This window comes from Hemitrygon akajei, chromosome 12 (assembly GCF_048418815.1).
Source record: "Hemitrygon akajei chromosome 12, sHemAka1.3, whole genome shotgun sequence".
In the NCBI taxonomy this organism is placed as follows: domain Eukaryota; kingdom Metazoa; phylum Chordata; class Chondrichthyes; order Myliobatiformes; family Dasyatidae; genus Hemitrygon; species Hemitrygon akajei.
In genome coordinates this window covers 31,561,090-31,585,088 of record NC_133135.1, presented here as the reverse complement: position 1 = coordinate 31,585,088, position 23,999 = coordinate 31,561,090, and the positions used below count along the sequence as shown (strand labels likewise).

The window sequence follows — 23,999 nt, the reverse complement described above, 5'->3', positions numbered from 1 at the left end:
TTATATAGATGATGAAGAAATCCTGACTATTTAAAAGGCATTCCTGTCATTGATGCTTAGACTTTGCTCATTTTGGAAAAACAGCTCTCTTGGATGTGAGCCATTGAACGCTGGAGAGTTGGACTTAAAGATTTTTTGATGATAAAGATGATTCTGGAAACAGCACACAATCCTTCCACAAAAAGACTAACCAACTCTGTTAATATTAGCGGGTTGTTGGGGGAGGCGAGGGGTGGAATGGGTGTAACTATCTAGAATCTATTTTCGTCATATACAACATACAACTGCAAATATCTGTAAGTGGTGTAATATGGTAAGTAATTGAACTTAACAATTTTCTGGTGATTTATAACATTCATAATGTTAATTTTGTTTTAGGGTTCAGATTATAATCTGCTGGTGTTTTGCAAGAGTTGAATGAATGTAAGTTTAACAAAATTACTTCATGAATTGTGTGGATACAGTACACACCAGGTATAATGAAGCTTAAAAGCAAAACAACAGATTCATAAGATGGAGAATAACAGGCGTAGACAGAGGTAATAAGGTTAAAAAAAAAACTGGGAAAATTTCTGGAATTATCTTTGAGATCAACATGAATTAGTTTCATATTGTCCATCTGGATAGAGATTTCAGCAAAACAAAACCCACAGAAGTTGGGCTTTAAGATAATGCACTGTGGAAAATGCAATTACTATATGTCAGTTGAACTGTTGCAATAAATAACATGTGGATGAGAATTTGAAGTTTACATTTAAGGATGATTATGAGAATAGGTCAGGAGCAACACCAAATATTTCAGGGCGATGTTGAGTTGGAAGAACTGTTCCGTTAGGCAGAGTATTAATAGCATTATGTTTGTCTCATAAATATGTTCTCAAATTGGCTGTGTTCCTGTAAGGATAATAATCATCATTGCTCATTTATAGAAACAAGAATCATGAATGCTAAAATCTCTAAAACAAATACATCTGAAATCCTTAGCAACCTTCTTAACAGATGCATAAGCATTAATATTTAAAGACATAACTTAAGCCCTTAAGTATATGAATTTTTATCTTTACATTTCAGGCTAAGCAGACTTGAAAGTAAATTTTGAAATTTCTCACTAAGGAGGTGTTAGAATCATCATGAATTGAAGAATCACATGTGCAAGATGACCTGTAGAAAAGCAGGAGGGCATATGACATTTTTGGGTCCTTCTGCAATCCTCAGAACACTAACCACTGAGATAATATTATAACAATATAGTCATGTATGTTTACTGTCTGTTGATTTGATGAAGAGATCTGTATCAGTAATATTTTCTTTATCTGATTAGAGCATACACACAATTAATTAGAAGTTCTAAGTGACCCTGGACATAAAAAAAGTTTGTTTTACTATTTTGAAATGAGAATTGGCCTTGCCTTTTCTAATCTTTATGCATTGCACACCTTGTAACTGATTTACCTTTGCTTTTCTTTGAACAAGGTAGATGAGCATTGTGTTGAAAAGCGGCAATATGGTTAATATCATGTCAGATGAATGATTATTATTAATGATTAACTGCATTAAGGTGCATCTCTCCACACAGCTTGTAGATGCAAATAGTCAGAGTTCCACACCACATGCTTCCCAATTAATGGTCCCCGAATAAGATGGGCCTGGATTAATTATTCCCTAATTATTCGATGGAGGACAGTACCAGCATAGTCTGGTCTTTGGAAACCGAGGGGGTGGGGGGGGTGGGGGGTGCGGACTAGCAATCTCTCCAACCACTTACGCTGGATGGAAAGAGCAGAAAAAAATCTAAATAAACCAAAACTAGGGAGCTTTGGTAAATTTTTGTATGAAGTCTAAATACATAAAAATGCACATTTGCATATATTTCTCCTCTGGTTAACAGTATTGCTGACTACAGATTAACAGGTTAACAGGAGTATTGCTGACTACTGGAGCTGTATCCAAGATGCACACTAAATATCGGGATGGAATGTGGTGGTGAAATCAGTGTTCTGGAACATCCTCTGTTCTTCCGAGACAATGCAATTCATTCCTTTCTATAAACTCCCTATATTTTATTTTACAATTTCACGCGTTTTCTTCAGTAAGAACTTTGAGAATTCTACAGCATCGTTCCTTTGGGAGTTAGCACAAATTCATTGAGGTAAATGTGCTTTTGCCTTTTTTTAAAAAAACACTCTGCATTCCATTAAGCTAAGTGTTAGGCAGTCAATATGCTGAAAGTCACTTGTAGATTGAGTACCACTTCCTCAGCTCCATTTTCAGGATTACTTTGTGAATGTTCTTGATTATAAGATATTTGTTATAAAAATATGCTTTACTTAATGATAATTCTGGTTTTTCTTGGAAAAAACCATTTACAACTTTCACAAGTCATTAGTGTGCTTTTTGCATATTCGATTTGGAAGGTTTCTCTTTGAAATGTTGCACGTCCTTTTCCTGAAAAAATGAAAACGTTGTTTTCTGTTGCGTCCGCTCCATACGATTAATTTTTTTTGTTATTGTTGTTGCAAGGACTACTTCATTGGTTCATCCCTGTCATGTGGCAACATTTTCATTTGAGCAATGTCACATACCCTTGAAATGCTGAAAGCGCCCACATTACTGTTTGGGAAATGGACCCAATATCAGGTTACTCCTGGTTGATGAAGAAGTTTCGGAAATAGTGGCACAAGCCAGAGCTAAGTGTTCTTGGTACAATTGATCCAAATCAATTACCCCAATGTTTCAATCAAATTGAAAGTGCAGATCGCGCACTTATTCCCATCCTTCCTAATGCCCAAATAGTAGACCACCATCTTGTTATTGTCAAGATAGTGTTGTTCAGCCCTGGTGCCTTTCCTAGCACATTGTTCCCTCACCTCAAAAACCACTGTACTTGCATCTGATGCAAAGTTTCCATCATCCCAAACACTTGCATTCAACTGCAGAGAAGTTCATGAGTGTGTGCCATTTGTTTTTCACATCTAGAAAGGTTACGTCATCGTACTTGATTGGTCGACAGCATGGGCTACGGGTCACCTTCTCATGCTTCTTTAAACGGATCTCTTTATTCTTGAGCAGATTGGACAAGGTAAGGTCATAATTTGTCCGGGAGCGTGCACAGCTTCCACTGCAGTATTTGAAGAGTACGACCTCTTCTGATTCATACCCAAGTCCCAGACTTCTAACTTTGACTGTCTGGCTGTTAATCTGACATCCTCTGTTCGATCGGCCTGATTCTCTCTGCTTGTTCCTGCGTGAACCACTTGAGGGCATTGCACCTTGATGCGAACCCCCTGGCGAACGCTGATGACGGTTTTGCAGATCCTCAACAAGTGCTCCCGGTCTGTCTGAAGTTGGAGTTGCATCTGCACAAGATGGAACATCAAGTTAATACAGAACCTTAGCTTCTATTCTTTTGATAGTATGGTTCCCAGACGAGCTTGTTTAGATGATTCAATGCTTTGCAACAAACCAGTACAAAGGACAAAAATAGAACACGATTCTCTTCATTGCAAAAATCGTGGGAGTCTCACTACCAGTCAACAAAATAAAAACATCTAAAAGAATTTCAATTGGACTGTTTTAAACATTAATAACCCTAATGGAGGCATATTTGTCTTGCAGCATGATAAATCTTCTATGCTAATTTGACACTTTTCTGTTTCCTTAATTTTTGTTACCTTGTCTTTGAAACATTGTCTTCACAATAGTTTCTGCATAGCTGAGAGGAGAGATGCCTAATGTCTTTTTGGTCTCTGGACTATAGCCGAATGAATGCTTCCCTCTGATTTTAACCAAATCCAATGCTAGATGCAGGTTCCTCTGAAGTTTCTGATTCTACACGCAGTGGCCACTTTATTAGGTACACCTCGTTAATGCAAACAACCAGAAACTCAATGCATAAAAGCTTGTAGGCATAGTAAATAGGTTCAGTTGTTGTTCAGACCAAGCATCAGAATGGGGGAAAAATGTAATCTACAGTAAGTGATTTGACAATGGAATGGTTTTTGGTGTCAGATGAGATGGTTTCAGTATCTCAGAAACTGTTGATCTCCTGGGATTTTCATGCACAACTGTCTCTAGAGTTTACAGGGAGGGGTGCAAGAACCAAAAATCATCCAATGAGTGGCAGTTCTGTTGGCAATTTTGTTAATGACAGAGGTCAGAGGAAGATGCCCAGACAGGTTCAGGCTGACAGGAAAGCAACATTAAGCCATGTGTTACTACACCAATATGCAGAAGAGCATCTTTGAATTGACAACACTTTGAACTTTGAAGATGGGCTACAGAAGCAGAAGACCATAAACATACATAGGAGGTACCTAATAAAGTGGCAACTGAGTATATGTATTGGTAAAATGGAATTACTTCATCTATTGCGTCATTCAATAGAATACAAGAATAATTTGCTGGTTTGTTTCAAAATTAGATGACTTCAATTTCTAAAATATTGTAAAAGTTGAAATAACTTTATTATATTAATCAACCATTTCAATGCTAACCAAACAATAGCTTCACATACTTTTATTTCCACTGTCTTGCATTGTGAAATAATACATCTTAAGGATTGATTTTTAACCTATGGTAGCAGATCAACAATTGTTACACATACCAGCTGTTTTATTTCCTGACTATTTTATGCCCTATTTGTTAATGTATACCCCTCACTCACTTATAAGGCCTTCATTTCCAATATACCTCATTTGTTTTTTTTAATCTGCTTTTAACACCAAAACCATTATATCTCCTAGATATTGTACACTCCAATTCAGTACATCTTTCACCTATTAAAAGCCCCATCTATTAAGTTTCACACATACAAAATCCTTGCTGATTACGGACCAGGCTTTTTACTTCCCCAATTATCTATTCTCCCATGTTCATCATAGCACATCATATATTCCCTGCTTAACTAACACTTGTTATACCCCTCACCTATCCTACAACCCTGTTACCTACCCATCTATTTCATCCCCTGCTCATCATACATCTTTTCCACATCTATCAGAAATGTCATTTGATATAAATGTCTCAACAATATGATAACTCCTTGGTCAAGTTGAGAAGTTATATGCACAAGCCAAGAGCTTTCCAACAGTCTCGTAATCTCAATTGCAACGTATCTGGAAAGCTGCAGGATACCAAATACCGTAGATTCCGGATTTTAAGCCGCTACTTTTTTCCCACATTTTGAACAGCTTTGAACTTTGCGGCCAATAATCCGAAGCGGCTAATGCATGATTTTTTTCATGCCGCCTCGTAAACATTTTGCCTCGTAACAGTAGACCAATAAAATTGATGAGTAGTTCACAGAGGTCCAATGAAATTGTACGATAAATCAAGCGCACTTTCACAATTAAATTATTGTAAATCAGTCATTTGTACTCACCCTCATCAACATGGAAAACACTCGAAGCATTGTGCTGCCTACTTAGTTTAAACTATATTTGTTTTCTGTACTACATCGCGGGATGCTATGACGTCACACCCGGTTTCGCGGTGTCTTGTGGGAAAATGCCGGTTTGCGATGAAACGGGACGGAGGGAGGGAGCGCATTACGCGAGCGGCTTTGGATCTGAGCCAACTCTGCTTTTAAGTTAAAGGTATCAATAACTTTTCCTGGTAGGCTGCAATATATATATTTTTTTACCAGTCGTTAGGAGATATTGGAATGTTGTTCAGTAAAGAAGTATACGCAACGTATATTTAAAAGTAGCCGCGTACGGGCACGGTTCGAAAAAAAGCATTTGCAATATGTATTTGTTTTTGTTACCATATGGATTTAATTAAAAGTTAAAAAAATCCTCACGTGTAATATCTTTCTGTGTAAATATCTCATATTACAACGTGGGACACCTGCGGCCGAAAATCCGGTGCGGCCTAAAATCCGATGCGGCCTTTACAATTAAAAAAATGATTTTATTTCTAAAATTAGAGCCAGCGGCTTAAAATCAGGTGCGCTCTGTAGTCCGGAATCTACGGTAGCTGTCCCAGTGTAAAATCTGTGATGCACAATTCCCTGTATAACGAGGACATTAGCGTAGCCAATACCACCTTCATCCAGACGACCAATGTTCCCGCTAATCTGTAATGACCAGTGTGCATAAAAATCTCATGCTGTGCAATTTTTTGCATAGTGGTCTGCTGTGAAAGGTGCCCAAATTTTAACAATAAATAAATAATCACACGATACTTATAGAAAATGGGAACCCAAATTACTGAATACAAAATTAGTTCACCAATGGACAACGTAATACACTCTTACAGCTTATTGGTCCAGTTCAAAGAGAGTAGATGTAAAGTATCCACTCTCCTCAGTACATTAAACCTAACCAAACTGCATTTTATTAACCTAACTCCAAAACGTCGGGTGTGTTCTCAACTCCCTGATAGTGTTTAACACTCTAATGCCTTTTCTGCTACTTTAATGTATTCATTCCTGTTTAATGATTAATATCTGTACTCACAGGAATCAGCAGGCCAGGATGATTGTGTTGGTGATTCTGTTCGCTCTTCAGTCTTGCTCTTGAGGGTTGCTTCGCTTTCCACTGAAGACCTACTCTTTTCCTGGAGTAGTATCTTTCTGGAGTGTAGATGATATTCTGGAAGCCAGTTCTCGTCTTGGGACGAAGCAATTGTACTAACAGCCAGGGACAGAAAGATAGCCAGGATCCACGAAGTAGTCTTCAAGATGAGAACAATAATGAATAAAGACAAAGTATTTCCATCTCTGCTGATATGACAGCCTTCAGATCTATGACCCAACTTAATTTGTAAGGCACATTCCTAGAAGCCAAGTTCAAGATAATTTGAAAGCCCATCCAATCTCCATTTCAAAGTAAATCAACAGTCATTTGGATTTTTACAGTAGCTTTGGGCTGAATTATTATATTGACTCATGGACTGCTTTAAGTACTTTTGTCAAGAGATAAATAGTCTTGCTAAAAGTGACAGATAACAAATCACTCTCTGCACAATGGTGAAGGCACAAGGTTGGTTTATATGCAGTATTTCTCAAGGGTGAGAGTTGAAGGCTACAGAGTATTTTGTAAGTATTGAGTTGAGAGTTAAGGGGCAAAAGTTTAGGGGTAACACGAGGGGGAACTTCTTTACTCAGAGTGGTAGCTGTGTGGAACGAGCTTCCAGTAGAAGTGATAGAGGGAGGTACAATTTTGTCATTTAAAAAAATTGGATAGTTATATGGACAGAAAAGGAATGGAGGGTTATGGGCTGAGGGCAGGTAGGTGGGACTAGGTGAGAGTAAGCGTTCGGCACGGACTAGAAGGGCCGAGATGGCCTGTTTTCCGTGCTGTAATTGTTATATGGTTACAATAAATTGAGGATCACTGACCTTTAACACCAGGAGTAGGGGTGCAGAAGAGGGAGAAGAATGGAAATGCTGGAGTTCTGGTTTGGGGGTAGGTAAATGGACAGTATGGAAATTCCCAACAGTTGAGTTTCCAGACCTCCAAGCATCATTACAGCATAGTGCTGCAAAGATCTTAATTTTCCGATTCTGCAGATGCTAGAAATCCAGAGGAACACATACTGTCCAAATGCTGGAAGAGAATGAGTACAAGCTAGAAGATGATATGTGATGCTAGGCGTGTGGGTGGGGGGGTGGGGAGTGAAGTGAGAATCTGGGAGGTGATCGGTGGAAAAGGTAAAGGGATAAAGAAGGGGTAATCTGAAAGGAAAGGATAATGGACCATGGGAAAAAGGGTCGGAGGAGGGACACCTGAATTTTCTGATTCATTTCTCACCTTCCATCTTCTCAAAGGTTTTGAGGGCGAATCAGCCAGACATCCCAGAGTAATCTGATTGATGCCTTCACTCACTTGCCTGCATCTGTCTAAAAAAATATGTACAATTTCAGTTTTAAAAATAGCTTAAACCATTGATTCTGTTACAGTTCCAAGATTAGTGCAGTCTGTAGAAGCAATAAACCATATCTTCGCTCTGATAGTAAATAATAAAACCAAATCTTTCATTACTTTATGAGCAATAATCTCTCGTGGAGGGAATGAAGTGTGAAATCGTGTGATGACGAGTAACTAAAACAAGATTTTACATCACATAAACAAGGCAAAAGTTATTAAACTTAAGCAGAAAGATAATGATTTAAATAGGTTCAGGCAAAGGTCCATGTGATTATCACAGTGACCTGATTCCATAATTAGTATCACATATAGAATCAACGAACAATGGCACCAATGTCTTTCTTACATGTTACACACTTAAAAAGTTGCTGAACAGAGTCAAAGAGAATCCAATCCAGACAGGTAACAGGTCAAATATTATAAATTACATACAAGGTGAGGAACTGATTCTGACCAATTAAGTATTTCATTTACGTTGGATTCTCACAGTCATAATACTTAGAATGAAGCCTCTAATTTAGAGATACAACATGGTAATGATCCTTTCCAGTCCCATTACTGGTGGCGCCCAAATACATTATTGTGCCCAACTAAGCTACTGACTGATATGTCTTTGGAACGTGGGAGGAAACCAGATCACCCAGAGGCAGCCCACACAATCACGGGGAGAATGTACAAGCTCTTTACAGGCAGCGGTGAAATTGAACCCGTGTCGCTGGTCCGTAATAGCATTACGCTAACTGCGCTGCCCCAAATGATCGCATAATCTCCAATGGAGAACATGAAACAGCAGGTTGTAAATGTTTAACCCAAAGAGCCTTGAATAATTCATTCAGCAATTAGACCTCGTAAGAACAACTCATCAATAACAAAGAATGCAGAAAAATGTGATAGATAGAAAAGGGCAAAAATGAAGCTGATTCATTGTATAAAACAGCCCTACCCATTGGCTTAAAGAACACCTGATGCCTGGTCACTGCCCTGAGATGTTCACTGTTGGACTCTCCACAGGCACTGCCTGACCTCCCGGATATTTCCAGCAGTTTCTGTTTTATTTCGGATTTCATTTGCCTTTTTTATTCCTGATATACAGATCACGAGGTTACCTCGAAAACTGGTATTAAACTTCTCTATTTAAGTGTTCTGCTGAGGATCACAAATTCAGAGAAGAGCCAAATTAAGTAATTTAGTCTACTGAAATGTTATCCCTTTGGAACTGATTTCCATTACTGAACTTTGAACGTACATAAAAACTACAGCTAAAGTGTCAGTGTAAATCAGCCCATCAGGAATCTATCTACTGACTCATGTTCAAAGTACACTCATACATCAGCTAAGGGCAGAGTCAAGCTCGTTTGCTACAGTAAAAGAGCCCGCCAATATTCACAGCGTAGGGTTCGTGTATAATACTTAAGGAATTACAGTCACCAACAACAGTCTATGAGTCATAGGCTTCTGGAGTTTAGAGAAAGGAAACCACCAAAGTTAAAAGAAAGATACAATAAAAACTATTGTTCCCACAATCATTGGGGGCTAATGTTTGACTTAGTAGATGTCTCAGCCCAAGTTGAAGAGAAATTCTGAAAGGAGCCGAGAAATCGGGAAAGTACTTCCACAACAATACCGACTACACTCCAGTGTAGGACTAATGGAAACCAGGAACATAATGCAAGCTTAATGTCACACTTTATTGTGCTGCGACATTTGTCTACAGATACAGCAGCTGCATTCAACATAATGGTAAGGAACTATCTCAAGGAAGTAAGTGAAGGTTAATTTGGTATTGTTTGTGTTCAGATAATTTTCCAACAAATATAAAATAAGCATTGAGACATGTTTAGCTTTCACATAAATTTAAATTTTGAAACATTATTATCTGATAATCACTGGGTCAGTAACTACTTTGCTAACAACAAAAAAAAACAGAATTGAACTGAGGATGGAAGTAATCCTCAATATTTAAATTTATTTTGAGATATTTTATTAAGATATAATATATACTTAAATTGCACAAGTTCAGGTACTAACGCTTCCAACATTTCCCAAGATGATTCACAGATTGTCGGGAACGGTGATAACAGAAAATAATGGAAACACTTAAGAGATCTGGCAATGTCTGTGCAAACAGAAAACCTGTCCAGTCTAAAATTTAACTCTGATTCATTTTCCACAGATATCGCCTGACCTGCTGTTTAGTTACAGCAGTTCTTGTTTTTATTTCAGATTTGTAGTGTCTGCAGATTTTTAAAATATTTTCCGTGTTAACATAGAATGCTCAGTTTGAAGTAAAACCAAAATCTGTTATAGAACGGAGTACACGGACTAGAGTATAAGAGGTCACCTGATATATATGACTGGATGATCCCAGTGCATTAGAATCCATAATGGTTGATCTCAGCCAGATCAGGAACACACTTGGCTTCAAGCCTTCTCAAGCAAGCAGCAATTAGAACATAAGAAACAGAAGCAGGAGTAGACCATCTGCTTCTGTCTACTCAAGCCTGCTCCGCCATTCAATAAGATGGCTGACCTGGCCACGGACTCATCTCCACCTACCTGCCTTTTCCCCATAACCCTAATTTCCCTTCTATGCAAAAATCTATCCAACCTTGTCTTAAATGTACATACTGAGTTAGCCTCCACTACTTCATTGTCCAGAGAATTCCACAGATTCACCATTTTCTTCGAAAAGCAATTCCATAAGACCATAAGATATAGGAGCAGAAGTAGGCTATTCAGCCCATCGAGTCTGCTCTGCCATTCAATCATGGGCTGATCCAATTCTTCCAGACATCCCCACTCCCCTGCCTTCTCCCCATACCCTTTGATGCCCTGGCTAATCAAGAACCTATCTATCTCTGCCTTAGATGCACCCAATGACTTGGCATGCACAATTCCTCCTCATCTCTGTCCTAAATTTACTCCCTCGAATCTTGAGGCTATGTTCTCCTAGTCTCACCTATCAGTGGAAACAACTTTCCTGCCTCTATCTTATCTAACCCTTTCATAATTTTATGTTTCTATAAGATCTCCCCTTATCCTTCTGAATTCCAGCGACTACAGTCCCAGGCAACTCGATATCTCCTCACTGTTGCTGTTATTCCTCAGTTGGCCATGTTAGAAGAAATTTAAGAGTGGCTTGCTACGGGTCCTGAGACAGATATAGGCGGATCTCTTCCCCTACACAATATTGGTAAACCAAATGGGTTCCTGTGAAAATCAAGTTGTTTTCTGGTCATACTTGTTAAAACTAAATGTTCTTTTTTAAAAGTTTTTTGTTATTAAAAATTTAAATTACTAAGCTTCCAGGATTGGATATGACTCTGGTCTTAGGATGGTGCCTTCAGGGTTTTGGGTTATAATCAAGTAGTTTAATGATCTCAGCCTGATTTAGTCACATCACTCCTGGCCTGCACTGACTGATGGTAAGTGATGCGTGACTTTGCTCTTTTCACATAGTTTTGGCCAAATCCAATTTGTAAAAATCTGTTTGGCAGTTTCTAGATATTTGCCATTTTTTTATGTTTATGAGGCTCTGCCAACTACAGTATAAGGCCTGGTAGGGTTTTCACTGGCCTGCTTAAGCATATTCAATAAATGGTTATTTTGGTGAGGTGCCAGAAAGCTGTCAGCTTCTGTGAAGCCTAATCTCTGCAGGGCGAGAGTCAGATCCCGTGAGATCAGGAACACAATGATGCACACAATAATGGTAAATCCCACACATCCTGTTTTGCTATCAGGAGCACAATACAATAAAATTGCCCTTAGCTTTGTTTCAAATGTTGGGTATAATTTTTAATTGGTGTTGATATGAGCTCAGGACACGGTTTCTATATTAGGATATCAACCCAAAACACTGACAATTACTTACTACCAGGCCCCCCCCCCCCCCCGCCACATATAACCATATAACAATTACAGCACGGAAACAGGCCATCTTGGCCCTTCTAGTCCGTGCCGAATGCTTACTCTCACCTAAACCCACCGACCCGCACTCAGCCCATAACCCTCCATTCCTTTCCTGTCCATTTACCTATCCAATTTTTTTAAAATGACAAAATCGAACATGCCTCTACCACTTCTACTGGAAGCTCGTTCCACACAGCTACCACTCTCTGAGTAAAGAAGTTCCCCCTCATGTTACCCCTAAACTCTTGCCCCTTAACTCTCAACTCATGTCCTCTTGTTTGAATCTCCCCTACTCTCAATGGAAAAAGCCTATCCATGTCAACTCTATCTATCCCCCTCATAATTTTAAATACCTCTATCAAGTCCCCCCTCAACCTTCTGTGCTCCAAAGAATAAAGACCTAACTTGTTCAACCTTTCTCTGTAACTTAGGTGCTGGAATCCAGGTAACATTCTAGTAAATCTCCTCTGTACACTCTCTATTTTGTTGACATCTTTCCTATAATTCGGTGACCAGAACATGACACTGCTCAACCCACCAAGTTCCCTCAGCAGGTGATTTGTGGCTCCAGACTCCAGCATCCTGTCCTTATATTTCCTGCGAGTCTTGACAGTCACCCTGTTCCACAGCTGGTGGCAGCACAAGCTCAGACAGGAGCTTGGTAGAGTTAACTACTCTAACTAGCCTTACCTAGGGTTATGCAGTTGCATTCCAACACAGTGCTTAACCCTTAAATCTTAGCTGGTGTCTGATTGACAGGCATTGTGCAAATACTGCCCCTTCGTTATCCAATGCACAATTCAAAGATGCATTCTGGCTTCAGCTGATGGAATCAGCTACTCCACGTGTGAACGGGGACTCATTTGAAGGTGCTCCAAATAGACAAACCCACTGCTGGGAAAGAGTGGCATTTATCCCCAAATATCATTCAAAACATTTTCATACATTTCCCTAAAGGACTGTAAAACAACTTCATTGTCACTTCTTTATCATGATGACATTAGAAGCAGTCTGTCAAGTCCATACAGAGCAGATGCACCAGTCCCATTTCTCATATTTCATATTTCATATTTCATATTTCTCTGCAGCCCTTATGCCCACCTTGACCCTTTGCAACCTACCCTCAAATAGGGGTAATGTCCAGCAGCCAATCGCCTAGTAACACATCTTGGGGAAAACAAGAATATCCACCTGAAAACCACATGGTTATAGGCAAAACATGCAAACTTCATCCAGATGATACCAAATTAGGATCAAGCTTGGAGAGATACAACTATGAGGCAGCAGCATTAACATTGTCACCCAATAGTTTCTAACACTGGTATGAACAATTATGAGAGGTGTCAGGTAAATGTAAGCAGGCTAATTCCACTGAGTTTGACTGAGACTAGAGTGAAAGGTCATTGGTTAAATGTGAAATACTTAAGGGGAACATGAGGGGGAACTGCTTCGTTCCGATGGCGGTGATTGTGCGGAATGAGCTGCCAGTGGTGGATGTTGGTTTGATTTGTTCCTGTCTTGCAGTGTTCCATGACTCTGTAACTTTATCGGGTCCATGGACAGGGTTGTGAAGCTTATGTAGGGATGTGAAATAACTCGAGGCCTAAACCAACTAAAATCAGTGAAATTGTATTGAAATGAATAATGTGCTGTATTTTATAATATTTTGTAATGTTTACACTATTATTGTCCTTATTAAAATGAATTAAAAATTGTAACTAGAATGATTCTAATTACAGTTTGTTCTTTCAAATATGAAATATGAACAGCAGTACTAATGAACTATATGAATTGGAAGAGGAGGTGAGATAAAATAAATGAGAGTTCAGCATTTATTTTAAAGAGGGTTTGATAAAGCAATGCACTGTCTTCTAAGATAATTAACAAAGAAATGGAGAGGCTGTAAGAATTACATAATAGGATTTAAAGGCATAAGATATAAAGTATGCTGACAGGGTTACACAGTCAGCTTATTTGTATCTAGAAGGGTGCATGCAATAAAAATAACTTGGGAATTTGTCACTATGCATTATTAATGAATTCGGGCAATTTTTAAAAAATTAAATTTATTCTGTATTGTTTACTGGCATTCTGCAACTACATGTCCACATTAAGAAATTAAAAGAATGCTCATTCATTCATTCATTGTGAGCAGCATGTGAATGCAGAATAGAGTCCTGTACAAGAGCACAACCTGCTGTCAGCAGAACAAGACAGAAATTCCAAGCATCAATCACACTGACGGGTAGGAAATGGGAATTCCTATTCGTGCCACGTCAGGAATAAGAAAGTTAAAATTATTATTAAATTTATTACTACTAGTACAATTTTCTATCATTTTCAAGGATTTCATTGGAATGTTGATTGATTACAGATTGTTTCCTTGAGAATCAGACTTTACTTTCCAGCAGCATCTGCTCTAAATTGGAAACTCAGCTCCTCAACAAAATATGAAACACGCATCATGAGTGGTTTAGTTCATTGGAACTACCAACTGAAGTCTTCATGCAGCATGGCCTAACTAAACGAAAAGTAATCAATTCATATTTCTCTAGAACTATGATTGTTCACACCATGAGTCAAAAATTAAATAAGCAAAGGATTATCTAAGAGTTTTCTGAAAGTAAATTGACTAGTGCATAATATATTTTTTGTTGGCAGGCATTGTTGGTGTTTGGTTTATTAATTTTCCACTATGTGATTTAATGTTTTTAATTTTCCAATGAAAAATTTCCTTGATATTAGCAGTATGAAGTTCTGATGCCAGATCAATGAAACATACTTTTTAGAAAACTTACAGTAAATTGAATGAACCTTGCTTCCTGTGCCAGAACAGCCCACAGCTGCTAGGTGGCAAGTCAATGCATGTCCACACATCAAACAATGGCCATGAGATTAATACTCTAACCTATTACAAGTCAAATATCAAACTTGAACCAGTCAGTTCCAGAAGATTTAATTATGCTGATTTATTTTCAAGGGGAGCTACACTTCAGTACAATATTGCATTACTGCTCTTCATCTCTCAGATTCTGGCAATAAGAGAAGTCAGAGGCAAGAACAGTTGCCAAATCTATTTCTAAATATTAAGCACCATTGAAGAAGTTCAACTTTGTTACAAAAATACTTTTGAGAAAAATCTCTGAAACTGAGCTTACTTGAGATTACTTTGGATGAATAACAAATTTAAATATTAGAAACAGAAATCTGGATATAAGACTCACTGTTCGCATGTTTGCTGATAAGCTTGTAGTCAATCTACAGCTCAACAGACACGTTATCTCTCTTACACTTAGCAAGATTTTTTCAAGATGGAGATGATGGTATCATGTGCTCTAGACTAAATATTGCAATCTCCCACTGACACTATTCTGTTAAGCCTGGGTTTGCTGACGTTGATGCTTTTTCTGGCTGGAAGTTCTGGTTTTACCGAAGGATTCTCATTACCACTACTCAATGATTTGTTTTCTTTCTCCAGACCACCAGCATATATGATGTCTGAAAACCAGCAACGCTGGCCAATAATTCCTTTAACCAGGAGAATTGCAGTATCAGAAAATACAACAATGGTCTGAATGGGGAAAAGTAAGGTAAAATAAAATATGACATGAATAAATAAATTATCAGCAAGTTTACATTTCAGAAAAGATTATAACATTGTGAACATATTATAAATAGAACCATGTTTTCATTAACCCATCATGTGAGGCCAACCCTTGCAGGATAAGAATTACAAACCCACATTAACTAGCGAATTGAAGGGATTCATTGCAATGTTATTATTTGTGATATCCAAAGCTTTCAGGTCAATTTACTCTGCCATTTACCTCCACTGTGCTGCTTTTCATTTTCTGTGCTCATCCATTCCACTCCATCCCTAAGCATAGTTGCCTTTGCAAAATAATTGCTCGTTAAACCTGGCATAGTAAGTTTGGATTCCTATTCTATTGTCGTATCTTTTCAACAAGGTGATAGTATGAGGCCCAATCCGTCCAAAAAGGAGCAATTTTAATATTTGAGGCTCCTCTCACATATATTCACATTGTTGAAAATATAAATACTATTTATTTCTTTTTCCATTCCATTGACATCATTGCAGGGTGGGAGCCCTTTCAAAAGAACAAGTCTTGAAAGGAGTGAATCATACCTTGAATTAATGAGTGAAAGAATGACATTGTTGCAGGGTGAGAGACATTTGTAAAGAACAGGTCTTGTCAGGAGTTTTATCTGAGCCAATAAAAATGGAGGTGCAAGTGGAGCAGCTATTGGCATGGGCCTCTGTTAGAGCAGTCAGACTTGGCTGAATAAACTTCAGAAAGAACAGATAGAGGGTAAAGTTGTTGAGTCATTTGGTATCTTTTGTTTTGATTGTGGTACTTGGGCTTGAAATTGGAGGCAAAGGAGCCAAGCTCGTCAAGAAGAGACTGAGTAAGTGAGCTAGGTGAGTGCAAAACTCAAAGGTTTCAAAGAAAAGGCACAGGTAAGCAGTATTTTTAAATTGTCTGTTAGTCCTTAGTCCCTAGGGTGGAAGTCAGGAACAGGAAGGGGTCAATAACTCTACTGGGTGTTTTTTCTAGACCACCCAATAGTAACAGGGACATCGAGGAGCAGATAGGGAAACAGATTCTGGAAAGGTGTAATAACAACAGAGTTGTCGTGATGAGAGATTTTAATTTCCCAAATATTGACTGGCATCTCCCTAGAGCAAGGGGTTTAGATGGGGTGGAGTTTGTTAGGTGTGTTCAGGAAGGCTTCTTGACACAATATGTTGATAAGCCTACAAGAGGAGAGGCTTGATCTGGTATTGGGAAATGAAGCTGGTCAGGTGTCAGATCTCTCAGCGGGAGAGCATTTTGGAGATAGTGATCACAGTTCTATCTCCTTTACCGTAGCATTGGAGAGGGATAGGAATAGACAAGTTAGGGAAACATTTAATTGGAGTAAGGGGAAATATGAAGCTATCAAGCAGGAACTTGGAAGCATAAATTGGAAACAGATGTTCTCAGGGAAACGTACCGAAGAAATGTGGCAAATGTTCAAGAGATATTTGCATGGGGTTCTGAGTAGGTACATTCCAATGAGACATGGAGAAGATGGTAGGGTACAAGATCCGTTGTGTACAAAGGCTGTTGTAAATCTAGTCAAGAAGAGTTACAAAAGGTTCAAAATACTAGGTAATGATATGGATCTAGAAGATTATAAGGCTTGCAGGAAGGAGCTTAAGAATGAAATTAGGAGAGCCAGAAGGGGCCACGAGAAGGCCTTGGTGGACAGGATGTGCTAGAGCTTTTGGAAAGCGTCAAGTTGGATAAGTCAGTGGGACTGGATGGGATGTACCCCAGGCTACTGTGAAGAAGCAAGGGAGGAGATTGTTGAGCCTCTATAGCAATGATCTTTGCATCATCAATGAGGAGAATTGGAGGGTTGTGGATGTTGTTCCCTTATTCAAGAAAGGGAGTAGAGATATCCCAGGAAATTATAAACCAGTGAGTCTTACTTCAGTGGTTGGCAAGTTGATGGAGAAGATCCTGAGAGGTAGGATTTATAAACATTTGGGGGGGGCAGAATATGGTTAGAAATAGTCAGCATGGCTTTGTCAAAGGCAGGTTGTGCCTTACAAGCCTGATTGAATTTTTTGAGGATGTGACTAAGCACATTGATGAAGGTAGAGCCGTAGATGTAGTGTATATGGATTTTAGCAAAGCATTTGATAAGGTACCCCATGGAAGGCTTTTTGAGAAAGTAAGGAGGCATGGGATCCAAGGGGACATTGCTTTGTGGATCCAGAACTGACTTGCACACAGAAGGCAAAGAGTGATTGTAGATGGGTCATATTCTGCATGGAGGCCGGTGACCAGTGGTGTGACTCAGGGATCTGTTCTGGGACCCCTACTCTTTGTGATTTTTATAAGTGACCTGGATGAGGAAATGGAAGGTTGGGTTAGTAAATTTGCTGATGACACAAAGGTTGGGTGTGTTGTGGATATTGTGGAGGGCTGTCAGAGGTTACAACAGGACATTGATAGGATGCAAAACTAGGCTGAGAAGTGTCAGATGGAGTTCAACCCAGATAAGTGTGAGGTGGTTTATTTTGGAAGGTCAAATAAGATGACAGAATATAGTATTAATGATAAGACTCCTGGCAGTGTGGAGGATCAGAGGGATCTTGGAGTCCGAGTCCATAGGACCCTCAAAGCTGCTGCGCAGGTTGACTGTGTGGTTAAGAAGGCATACAGTGCATTGGCCTCATCAACCGTGGGATTGAGTTTAAGAGCCAAGAGGTAATGTTGCAGCTATATAGGACCCTGGTCAGACCCCACTTGGAGTACTGTGTTCAATTCTGGAAGGATGTTGAAACCATAGAAAGGGTGCAGAGGAGATTTACAAGGATGTTTTCTGGATTGGGGAGCATGTCTTATGAGAATAGGTTGAGTGAACTCGGCCTTTTCCCATTGGAGCAACGGAGGATGAAAGGTGACTTGATAGAAGTGTACAAGACAATGAGAGGCATTGATTATGTGGATAGTCAGAAGCTTTTTTCCCAGGGCTGAAATGGCTAACACAAGAGGGCATATTTTTAAAGTGCTGGGGAGTAAATACAGGGGAGATGTCAGGGGTAAGTTTTTTACTCAGAGAGTGGTGAATGCGTGGAATGGGCTTCCGCCAGCGGTGGTGGAGGCGGAAACGATAAGGTCTTTTAAGAGACTCCTGGATGACTACATGGAGCTTAGAAGAATAGAGAGCTATGGGTTAGCCTAGGTAGTTCTAAGGTAGGGACATGTTTGGCACAGCTTTGTGGGCTGAATGGCCTGTATTATGCTGTAGGTTTTCTATGTTGTCTACATGCATTTTAGTAAGGCATTTGACAAGACCCCTCATGGAAAGCTCATTCAGAAGGTTAAAATGCATGGGATCAATTGTGAATTGGCCATTTGGATGCAGAACAGGCTTGACCATAGAAGACAGAGGGTGATGGTCGAAGGGATTTATTCCAGATGCAGGTCTGTGATTAGTGGTATTCTGCAGGGATCACTGCTGTTTGTGATGTATGCACCAAAAATGACATAGATGAAAATGTAGATGGGCGGGTTAATAAGTATCAATCATGATACAATGATTGGTGGTACTCCGGATAATGTGGAAGACTGGAAAAGAATACAGTGGGATATAGATCAGTTACAGATACATGCGGAAAAATGTCAGATGGAGTTTAACCCAGCCAAATGCAAAGTGTCGTACCTTGACAGGACAAATACAAACGTTTGTAAATTAGTCCACTGTTAAGGCCAAGACCCTTAACAGTATTGATGGGCAGAGGGATCTTTGAATCCAAGTTCATAGCTCCCTGAAAGTGACTACACAGGTTCAATGAAGGGTCTCAGCCCGAAACATTGACTACGCTCTTTTCCATAGATGCTGCCTGGCCTGCTGAGATCCTCCAGCATTTTGTGTGTGTTGCTTGGATTTCCAGCATCTGTAGATTTTCTCTTGTTTATGACACAGGTTCAAAGTAAATTTATTATTGAAGTACATGTATGTCTCCATATACAAACCTGAGATTCATTTTCTTGCAGGCATTCACAGTAAATACAAGAAACACAGTAGAAACAATTAAATACCACATCCAACAAAGACAATGACCAAACCAATGTGTAAAAAAAAGCAACAAGCTGCATATAGAGTGGGTAAGAAGGTGTATGGTATTCTTGCCTTGATTAATCAAGGCATCGATTTCAGCAGTTCACAGGTTATCTTGCAGCTTTATAAAAACTCTAGTTAGGCTGCATCTGGAACATTGTATAGAGTTCTGGTGGCCCCCTTTTAGGAAACACTTTGAGGCTTTGAAGAGAGTGCAGAAGTTCACTAGGATGCTGTCTGGATTAGAGGACATGCAATAATGAGAGGATGGACACACTTGGATTGTTTCCTGGAGCAGTAGAGGCTGATAGAGGTTTATAAGATTATGAGGGGCATTGATAGAGTAAACAGAGTATCATTTTCCCAGGGCTGAGATGTCTAATAGCAAAGGACATGCATTGGGAGGAGATGAGGGGCAAGATATTTTTTCCCCACACAGAGTGGTGGGTGTCTGAATGCTCTAAGGTGGTGGTAGAGGCCGATACTTAGAGATTTAGACAAGGACAAGAATGTGAGGAAAATGGTGAGACACTGACGTTGTGTAGGTAGAAGAGATTAGGTTAGTTAGCCATTTGTTTACTAATTTAATTGATTTGGCGCAACATTTTGGGCTGAAGGGCACGTTTCTGTGCTGTACTGTTCTATGGTTAACATCTCCATCTCCACCACAACTACTTTATCATTTCCTGTCAGAATCACCTTATGCACAGACACTCCTCTGCCTAGTGTCCCTTTATGGACATACAATAAATCTATGTATACTGTATAAGCTATCTTTATTTATTGTTAGTTTTTTTTTTGAAATTATTGTTCTTTGACATACTGGGGTGTTTTTCTGTGCTGCATTGGATCCAGAGTAGCAAAGATTTTGTTCTCCTTTACATTTACACTTGTGCTAGAAATGACATTAAATAATCTTGAATTTTAGATCTGTTGGTTTGCTGGCGTCCATGAATTGGAGAAGTCAAGTCGACGTCCTTGTGAAATAATAGACCTCCACCGGGCTGCATTGAAACAATGAAATAAATTAATGCAGGACCCTCGACAAAGGCAAGTACATACCCGGTGCTAAAGGAATCACTATTCTCTTCAGCAGCTGGCTTGCTTTCTCCAAACCCAGAAGTAGCAGCATCCCAATAACTTCATTCCTTGCTGCACTGCTCCAAAGCCAGTCGAGTAGAAACGGGAAAAGGAATTTAGAGATTCAGCATGGTAACAGGCCCTCCCAGTCCATTAGTCCACACGGCCCAATACAACCAATTGACCAATTCACCTACTAACCTGTACATCTTTCCGATGAGGGTGGAAACCCATGCGGTCAAGGGGAGAACATACTGCTGTGAAGTGAACAAAATCTCAGAGATGCAGCTGGTAGATATAAAATCATCTTTTTATTCAATATACACACTCACAAATAAGCTAACAGCCTTTTAGGGTGAGAGAATATATGTATTTCTGTAGTTACAGGCACGGTAGTGTAGTGGTTTACAGTACAGGCAACCTGAGTTCAATTCCAGACACTGCCTGTCAGGAGTTTTTACGTTCTCCCCGCGACTGCGTGGGTTTCCTCCAGGTGCTCCGGTTTCCTCCTGCAGTCCAAAGACATAACAGTTGGTAGGTCAACTGCTCATTGTAAATTGTCCCATGATTAAGCTGACGGTATGTTGGTGGGTTGCTGTGCGGCCCAGCTCGAAGTACTACACTTCGAGTAGTACAGCTCGAAGTACTACACGCTGTATCTCAAATGAATTAAAAAATTATCTTGCCAAAGGGTTTCGGCCTGAAATGTCGACTGTACTTTTTTTCCATAGCTGTTGCCAGGCCTGCTGAGTTCCTCAAGCATTTTGTGTGTGTTGCTCGGATTTTCAGCATCGATAAATTTTCTCCTGTTTGTGAAGAAATAATAATGCTTCTTTTGAGTTACATATAACAGTTTCAATTGCCTGGATTCCCACCAACACACCCAAAATAAGAGTAAATTACTGTTGCATTCATGCACTGGGGTAATTGGATTCATGCATTTGCGGACAATAGATTAAGTGCCTGTTTCCTGGTTTGCATTTTACGGTTTCCAGCCACATTTCAAGTTTAATCTGCAATCCAAACTTGGATCTGAAAGTTGGTTGCTGAAGTCAATGTTCACTAAATGTCCTAACCCCAAAATACTCCCTAACAATACAAACTCCTTACAGACAGCAGCAAGAATTGAACCCAGATCACTGGTGTTGTAAAAGCATTGTGCTACACTATGCTACAGTAAATTCTTAGACACGTCTTGCAGAATGCAAAGAAATTATCGCAATTTTTATTGGGACATTAAAGAAATTAAAGAAGCTGCTAAGTAAAAATGAAGTCTGATACTAATAGTGATTCAGGCCAGGCTATTCACCCACTACTGTACTCATCTGCAAATATATTGAAGCATGTACAGGCCTCCATTCCACCCTCCAAAATCCTGCCGTTTTTCTTAACCACAGAATGCACAGAGCTGGAAGTCTCGAGCTCTAAATCTCCTGCTCAATTTCAGGATTTGTATCTGTTCCAAATGAAGCCGCACAAAAATCAGTCAAAAAAATGTTACCAAAATGCTGCAGTGTTGAAATAAGTTGAAGAATTCATGAGAGAAAAGGTAAATTAAATTTCTAAAAGGATTATTTCCTGTGGCCGAGCATACTATTATACACATTGTGAAAGGGAAAAAATGGAGATCTAGTAATGTAAGGAGACAGGAAATGTATATTTAAAATATTATTACAACATTTCATAAAGTACTTCATCAGTTGTAAATCATTTGGGCACATTCTGGAGTGTTGAAAGACTGAGAAAGATAACAGAGCAGGCAAGTAGTGGAATGAGGCATATAATTTGTCATAGCATATTCAGAGGATTCCCGTTGATTGGGGCATCGGTTAATCGGCAGCTGTTTATTTGGGACACTATGCTGCTTAATTGGGACAGGAGTCTCTTGCGGAACAGTTTCTAACTAACATTAGTTGTGTGCTTATCATGTGGCCATTAGACATAATACCATGCTTAGAGTGAGCAGTTTTCAAATAGTGTTGGGTGTGGGCATGTTTTCAAAATGCAGTGATTTTTTCCCACTGATAGTTGGTGAGAAATAAGCAGTGAAATAACTCATAACTGTTTTGCTTGCTGCGGTTTCAAGCGTTCAGGCACAGAGATGCCAGAAACGGCCGGGAGTGAAAATGAAACAATTTCACTACTTCAGCAAGTTAGGGACTATGAATAATTTGAAGTTATCAACAATCATCTTAAGTATTACAATGAAAATGAATATTTAGAGGCTGAAATTTTCAGAAGCATTGTATGAAGTCAGTCCATTTGATCTGCACTAGGTGCCTGCACTTAATTTTGTTCATTGACAGTCAATCAAAAGAACACAGCATACACTGGATAAATTCCTCTGATAACTGTTAGGAACTAATACAGTTTTATAGTACTGTAGTGGTAGCTGTAGTGTTCAAGTATGTTCTGTGTATCATTAAAATACATAATTTGGTACTCAGTTAAAAAGGTATAAAAAGACAAACTACTGTTTATCTATTTCCATGAAACTTCAGCTTATTGGCAGCCACTTAATTGTGCCAAAATGACAGGAATCCACTGTACACTACAAGGCCAGTGTAGTACTATCTTAATCTGATTACATTCATCCCACATTTTCAACCTTGCACAACCTAGAGTGAAACAGAATAATCTATTTTCAGCAGTCCAGTCATAGGTGAGCAAAAAACACATAGCCCTCAATGGTTAAGATATTTACTTTGGGTATGACCAAGAGGTTAAAATTAAAGGAACGCAAATATATCTGAGGGTTGCTGAGGTTATAGACAGGAAATGGCGGGAAGAATAAAGGAGTTTAAAAACAAAGCCAATTGCTGCATCAGAGGTCAACCAGGGATGTGAGTGAGGTTCCAGACAAGGGTGACAGCAGTAGGTGAGCTGGATGATGTTGCAGAAGAGGAAATAAGCAGAGTTAAAGCTTGCACAAGCATGCTGGTTCACATTCAGAAGTTGCCAGAGAGGAACATTGAGTAGGTGGCTGAAGAACAAAATTCATGTTGAGATCTGAAGAGTTATGCTTGGTAGAGAAAATACTATTCAGCCAGTCGTTGTTGTTGGACGGGCTATCTGACAAATTGGAGACAATGGAGGATTCAAGGCAGTGGGAAATAGATCAAAGGCTGGACATTGTCGGAAAACAGAGGGGAAAGTAACATTGAGTTTTCAATGATGAAATATTTACCGTATCAATGTGAATTCATCCAGCAAGACACTGGTATACTCCTGCCAAGTCCATGTTCCACTTCACATCCACTGCAATTATATATTAATCATTCTAATCCATATAAAAATCTATCAGAGGCTAACCTTCAGAGCAGAAACAGCCCTTCCAGATGAAGTAACACTTCACCTGTGAGTCTGTCAGGTCGTCGAGCGTTTCTGGTGCTCCTGTGGTGGGGGACGACTTCACTGAGCACTCTCACTCCGCCACAAAAGGCAGGCTTTCCCAGCGGCTGCCCCATTTAATTCTACTTCCCATTCCCATTCCAACATGTC

The 23,999-nt window shown here is 39.4% G+C and overlaps 1 protein-coding gene and 1 long non-coding RNA gene across 2 annotated transcripts in view; one reads left to right on the top strand and one right to left on the bottom strand.

Annotated features, from left to right (window-relative positions):
- Nucleotides 1-1,716: 1,716 nt before the first annotated feature.
- Nucleotides 1,717-23,999, bottom strand: part of LOC140736845 (uncharacterized) — a 90,990-nt gene continuing 68,707 nt past the window's right edge. The window contains exons 2-4 of the mRNA XM_073062836.1: nt 7,755-7,843; nt 6,459-6,675; nt 1,717-3,356 (exon numbers count right to left, since the gene is read on the bottom strand). Of these exons, the coding sequence (XP_072918937.1) occupies nt 2,908-3,356; nt 6,459-6,675; nt 7,755-7,843 (755 nt within the window). The 3' untranslated portion in view covers nt 1,717-2,907. The remainder of the gene's footprint in view (nt 3,357-6,458; nt 6,676-7,754; nt 7,844-23,999) is intronic.
- On the top strand, nt 9,239-21,191 carry LOC140736557 (uncharacterized). The gene is made up of 3 exons (XR_012100971.1): nt 9,239-9,611; nt 15,259-15,370; nt 20,347-21,191. It is a non-coding gene; the product is annotated as an uncharacterized lncRNA (long non-coding RNA).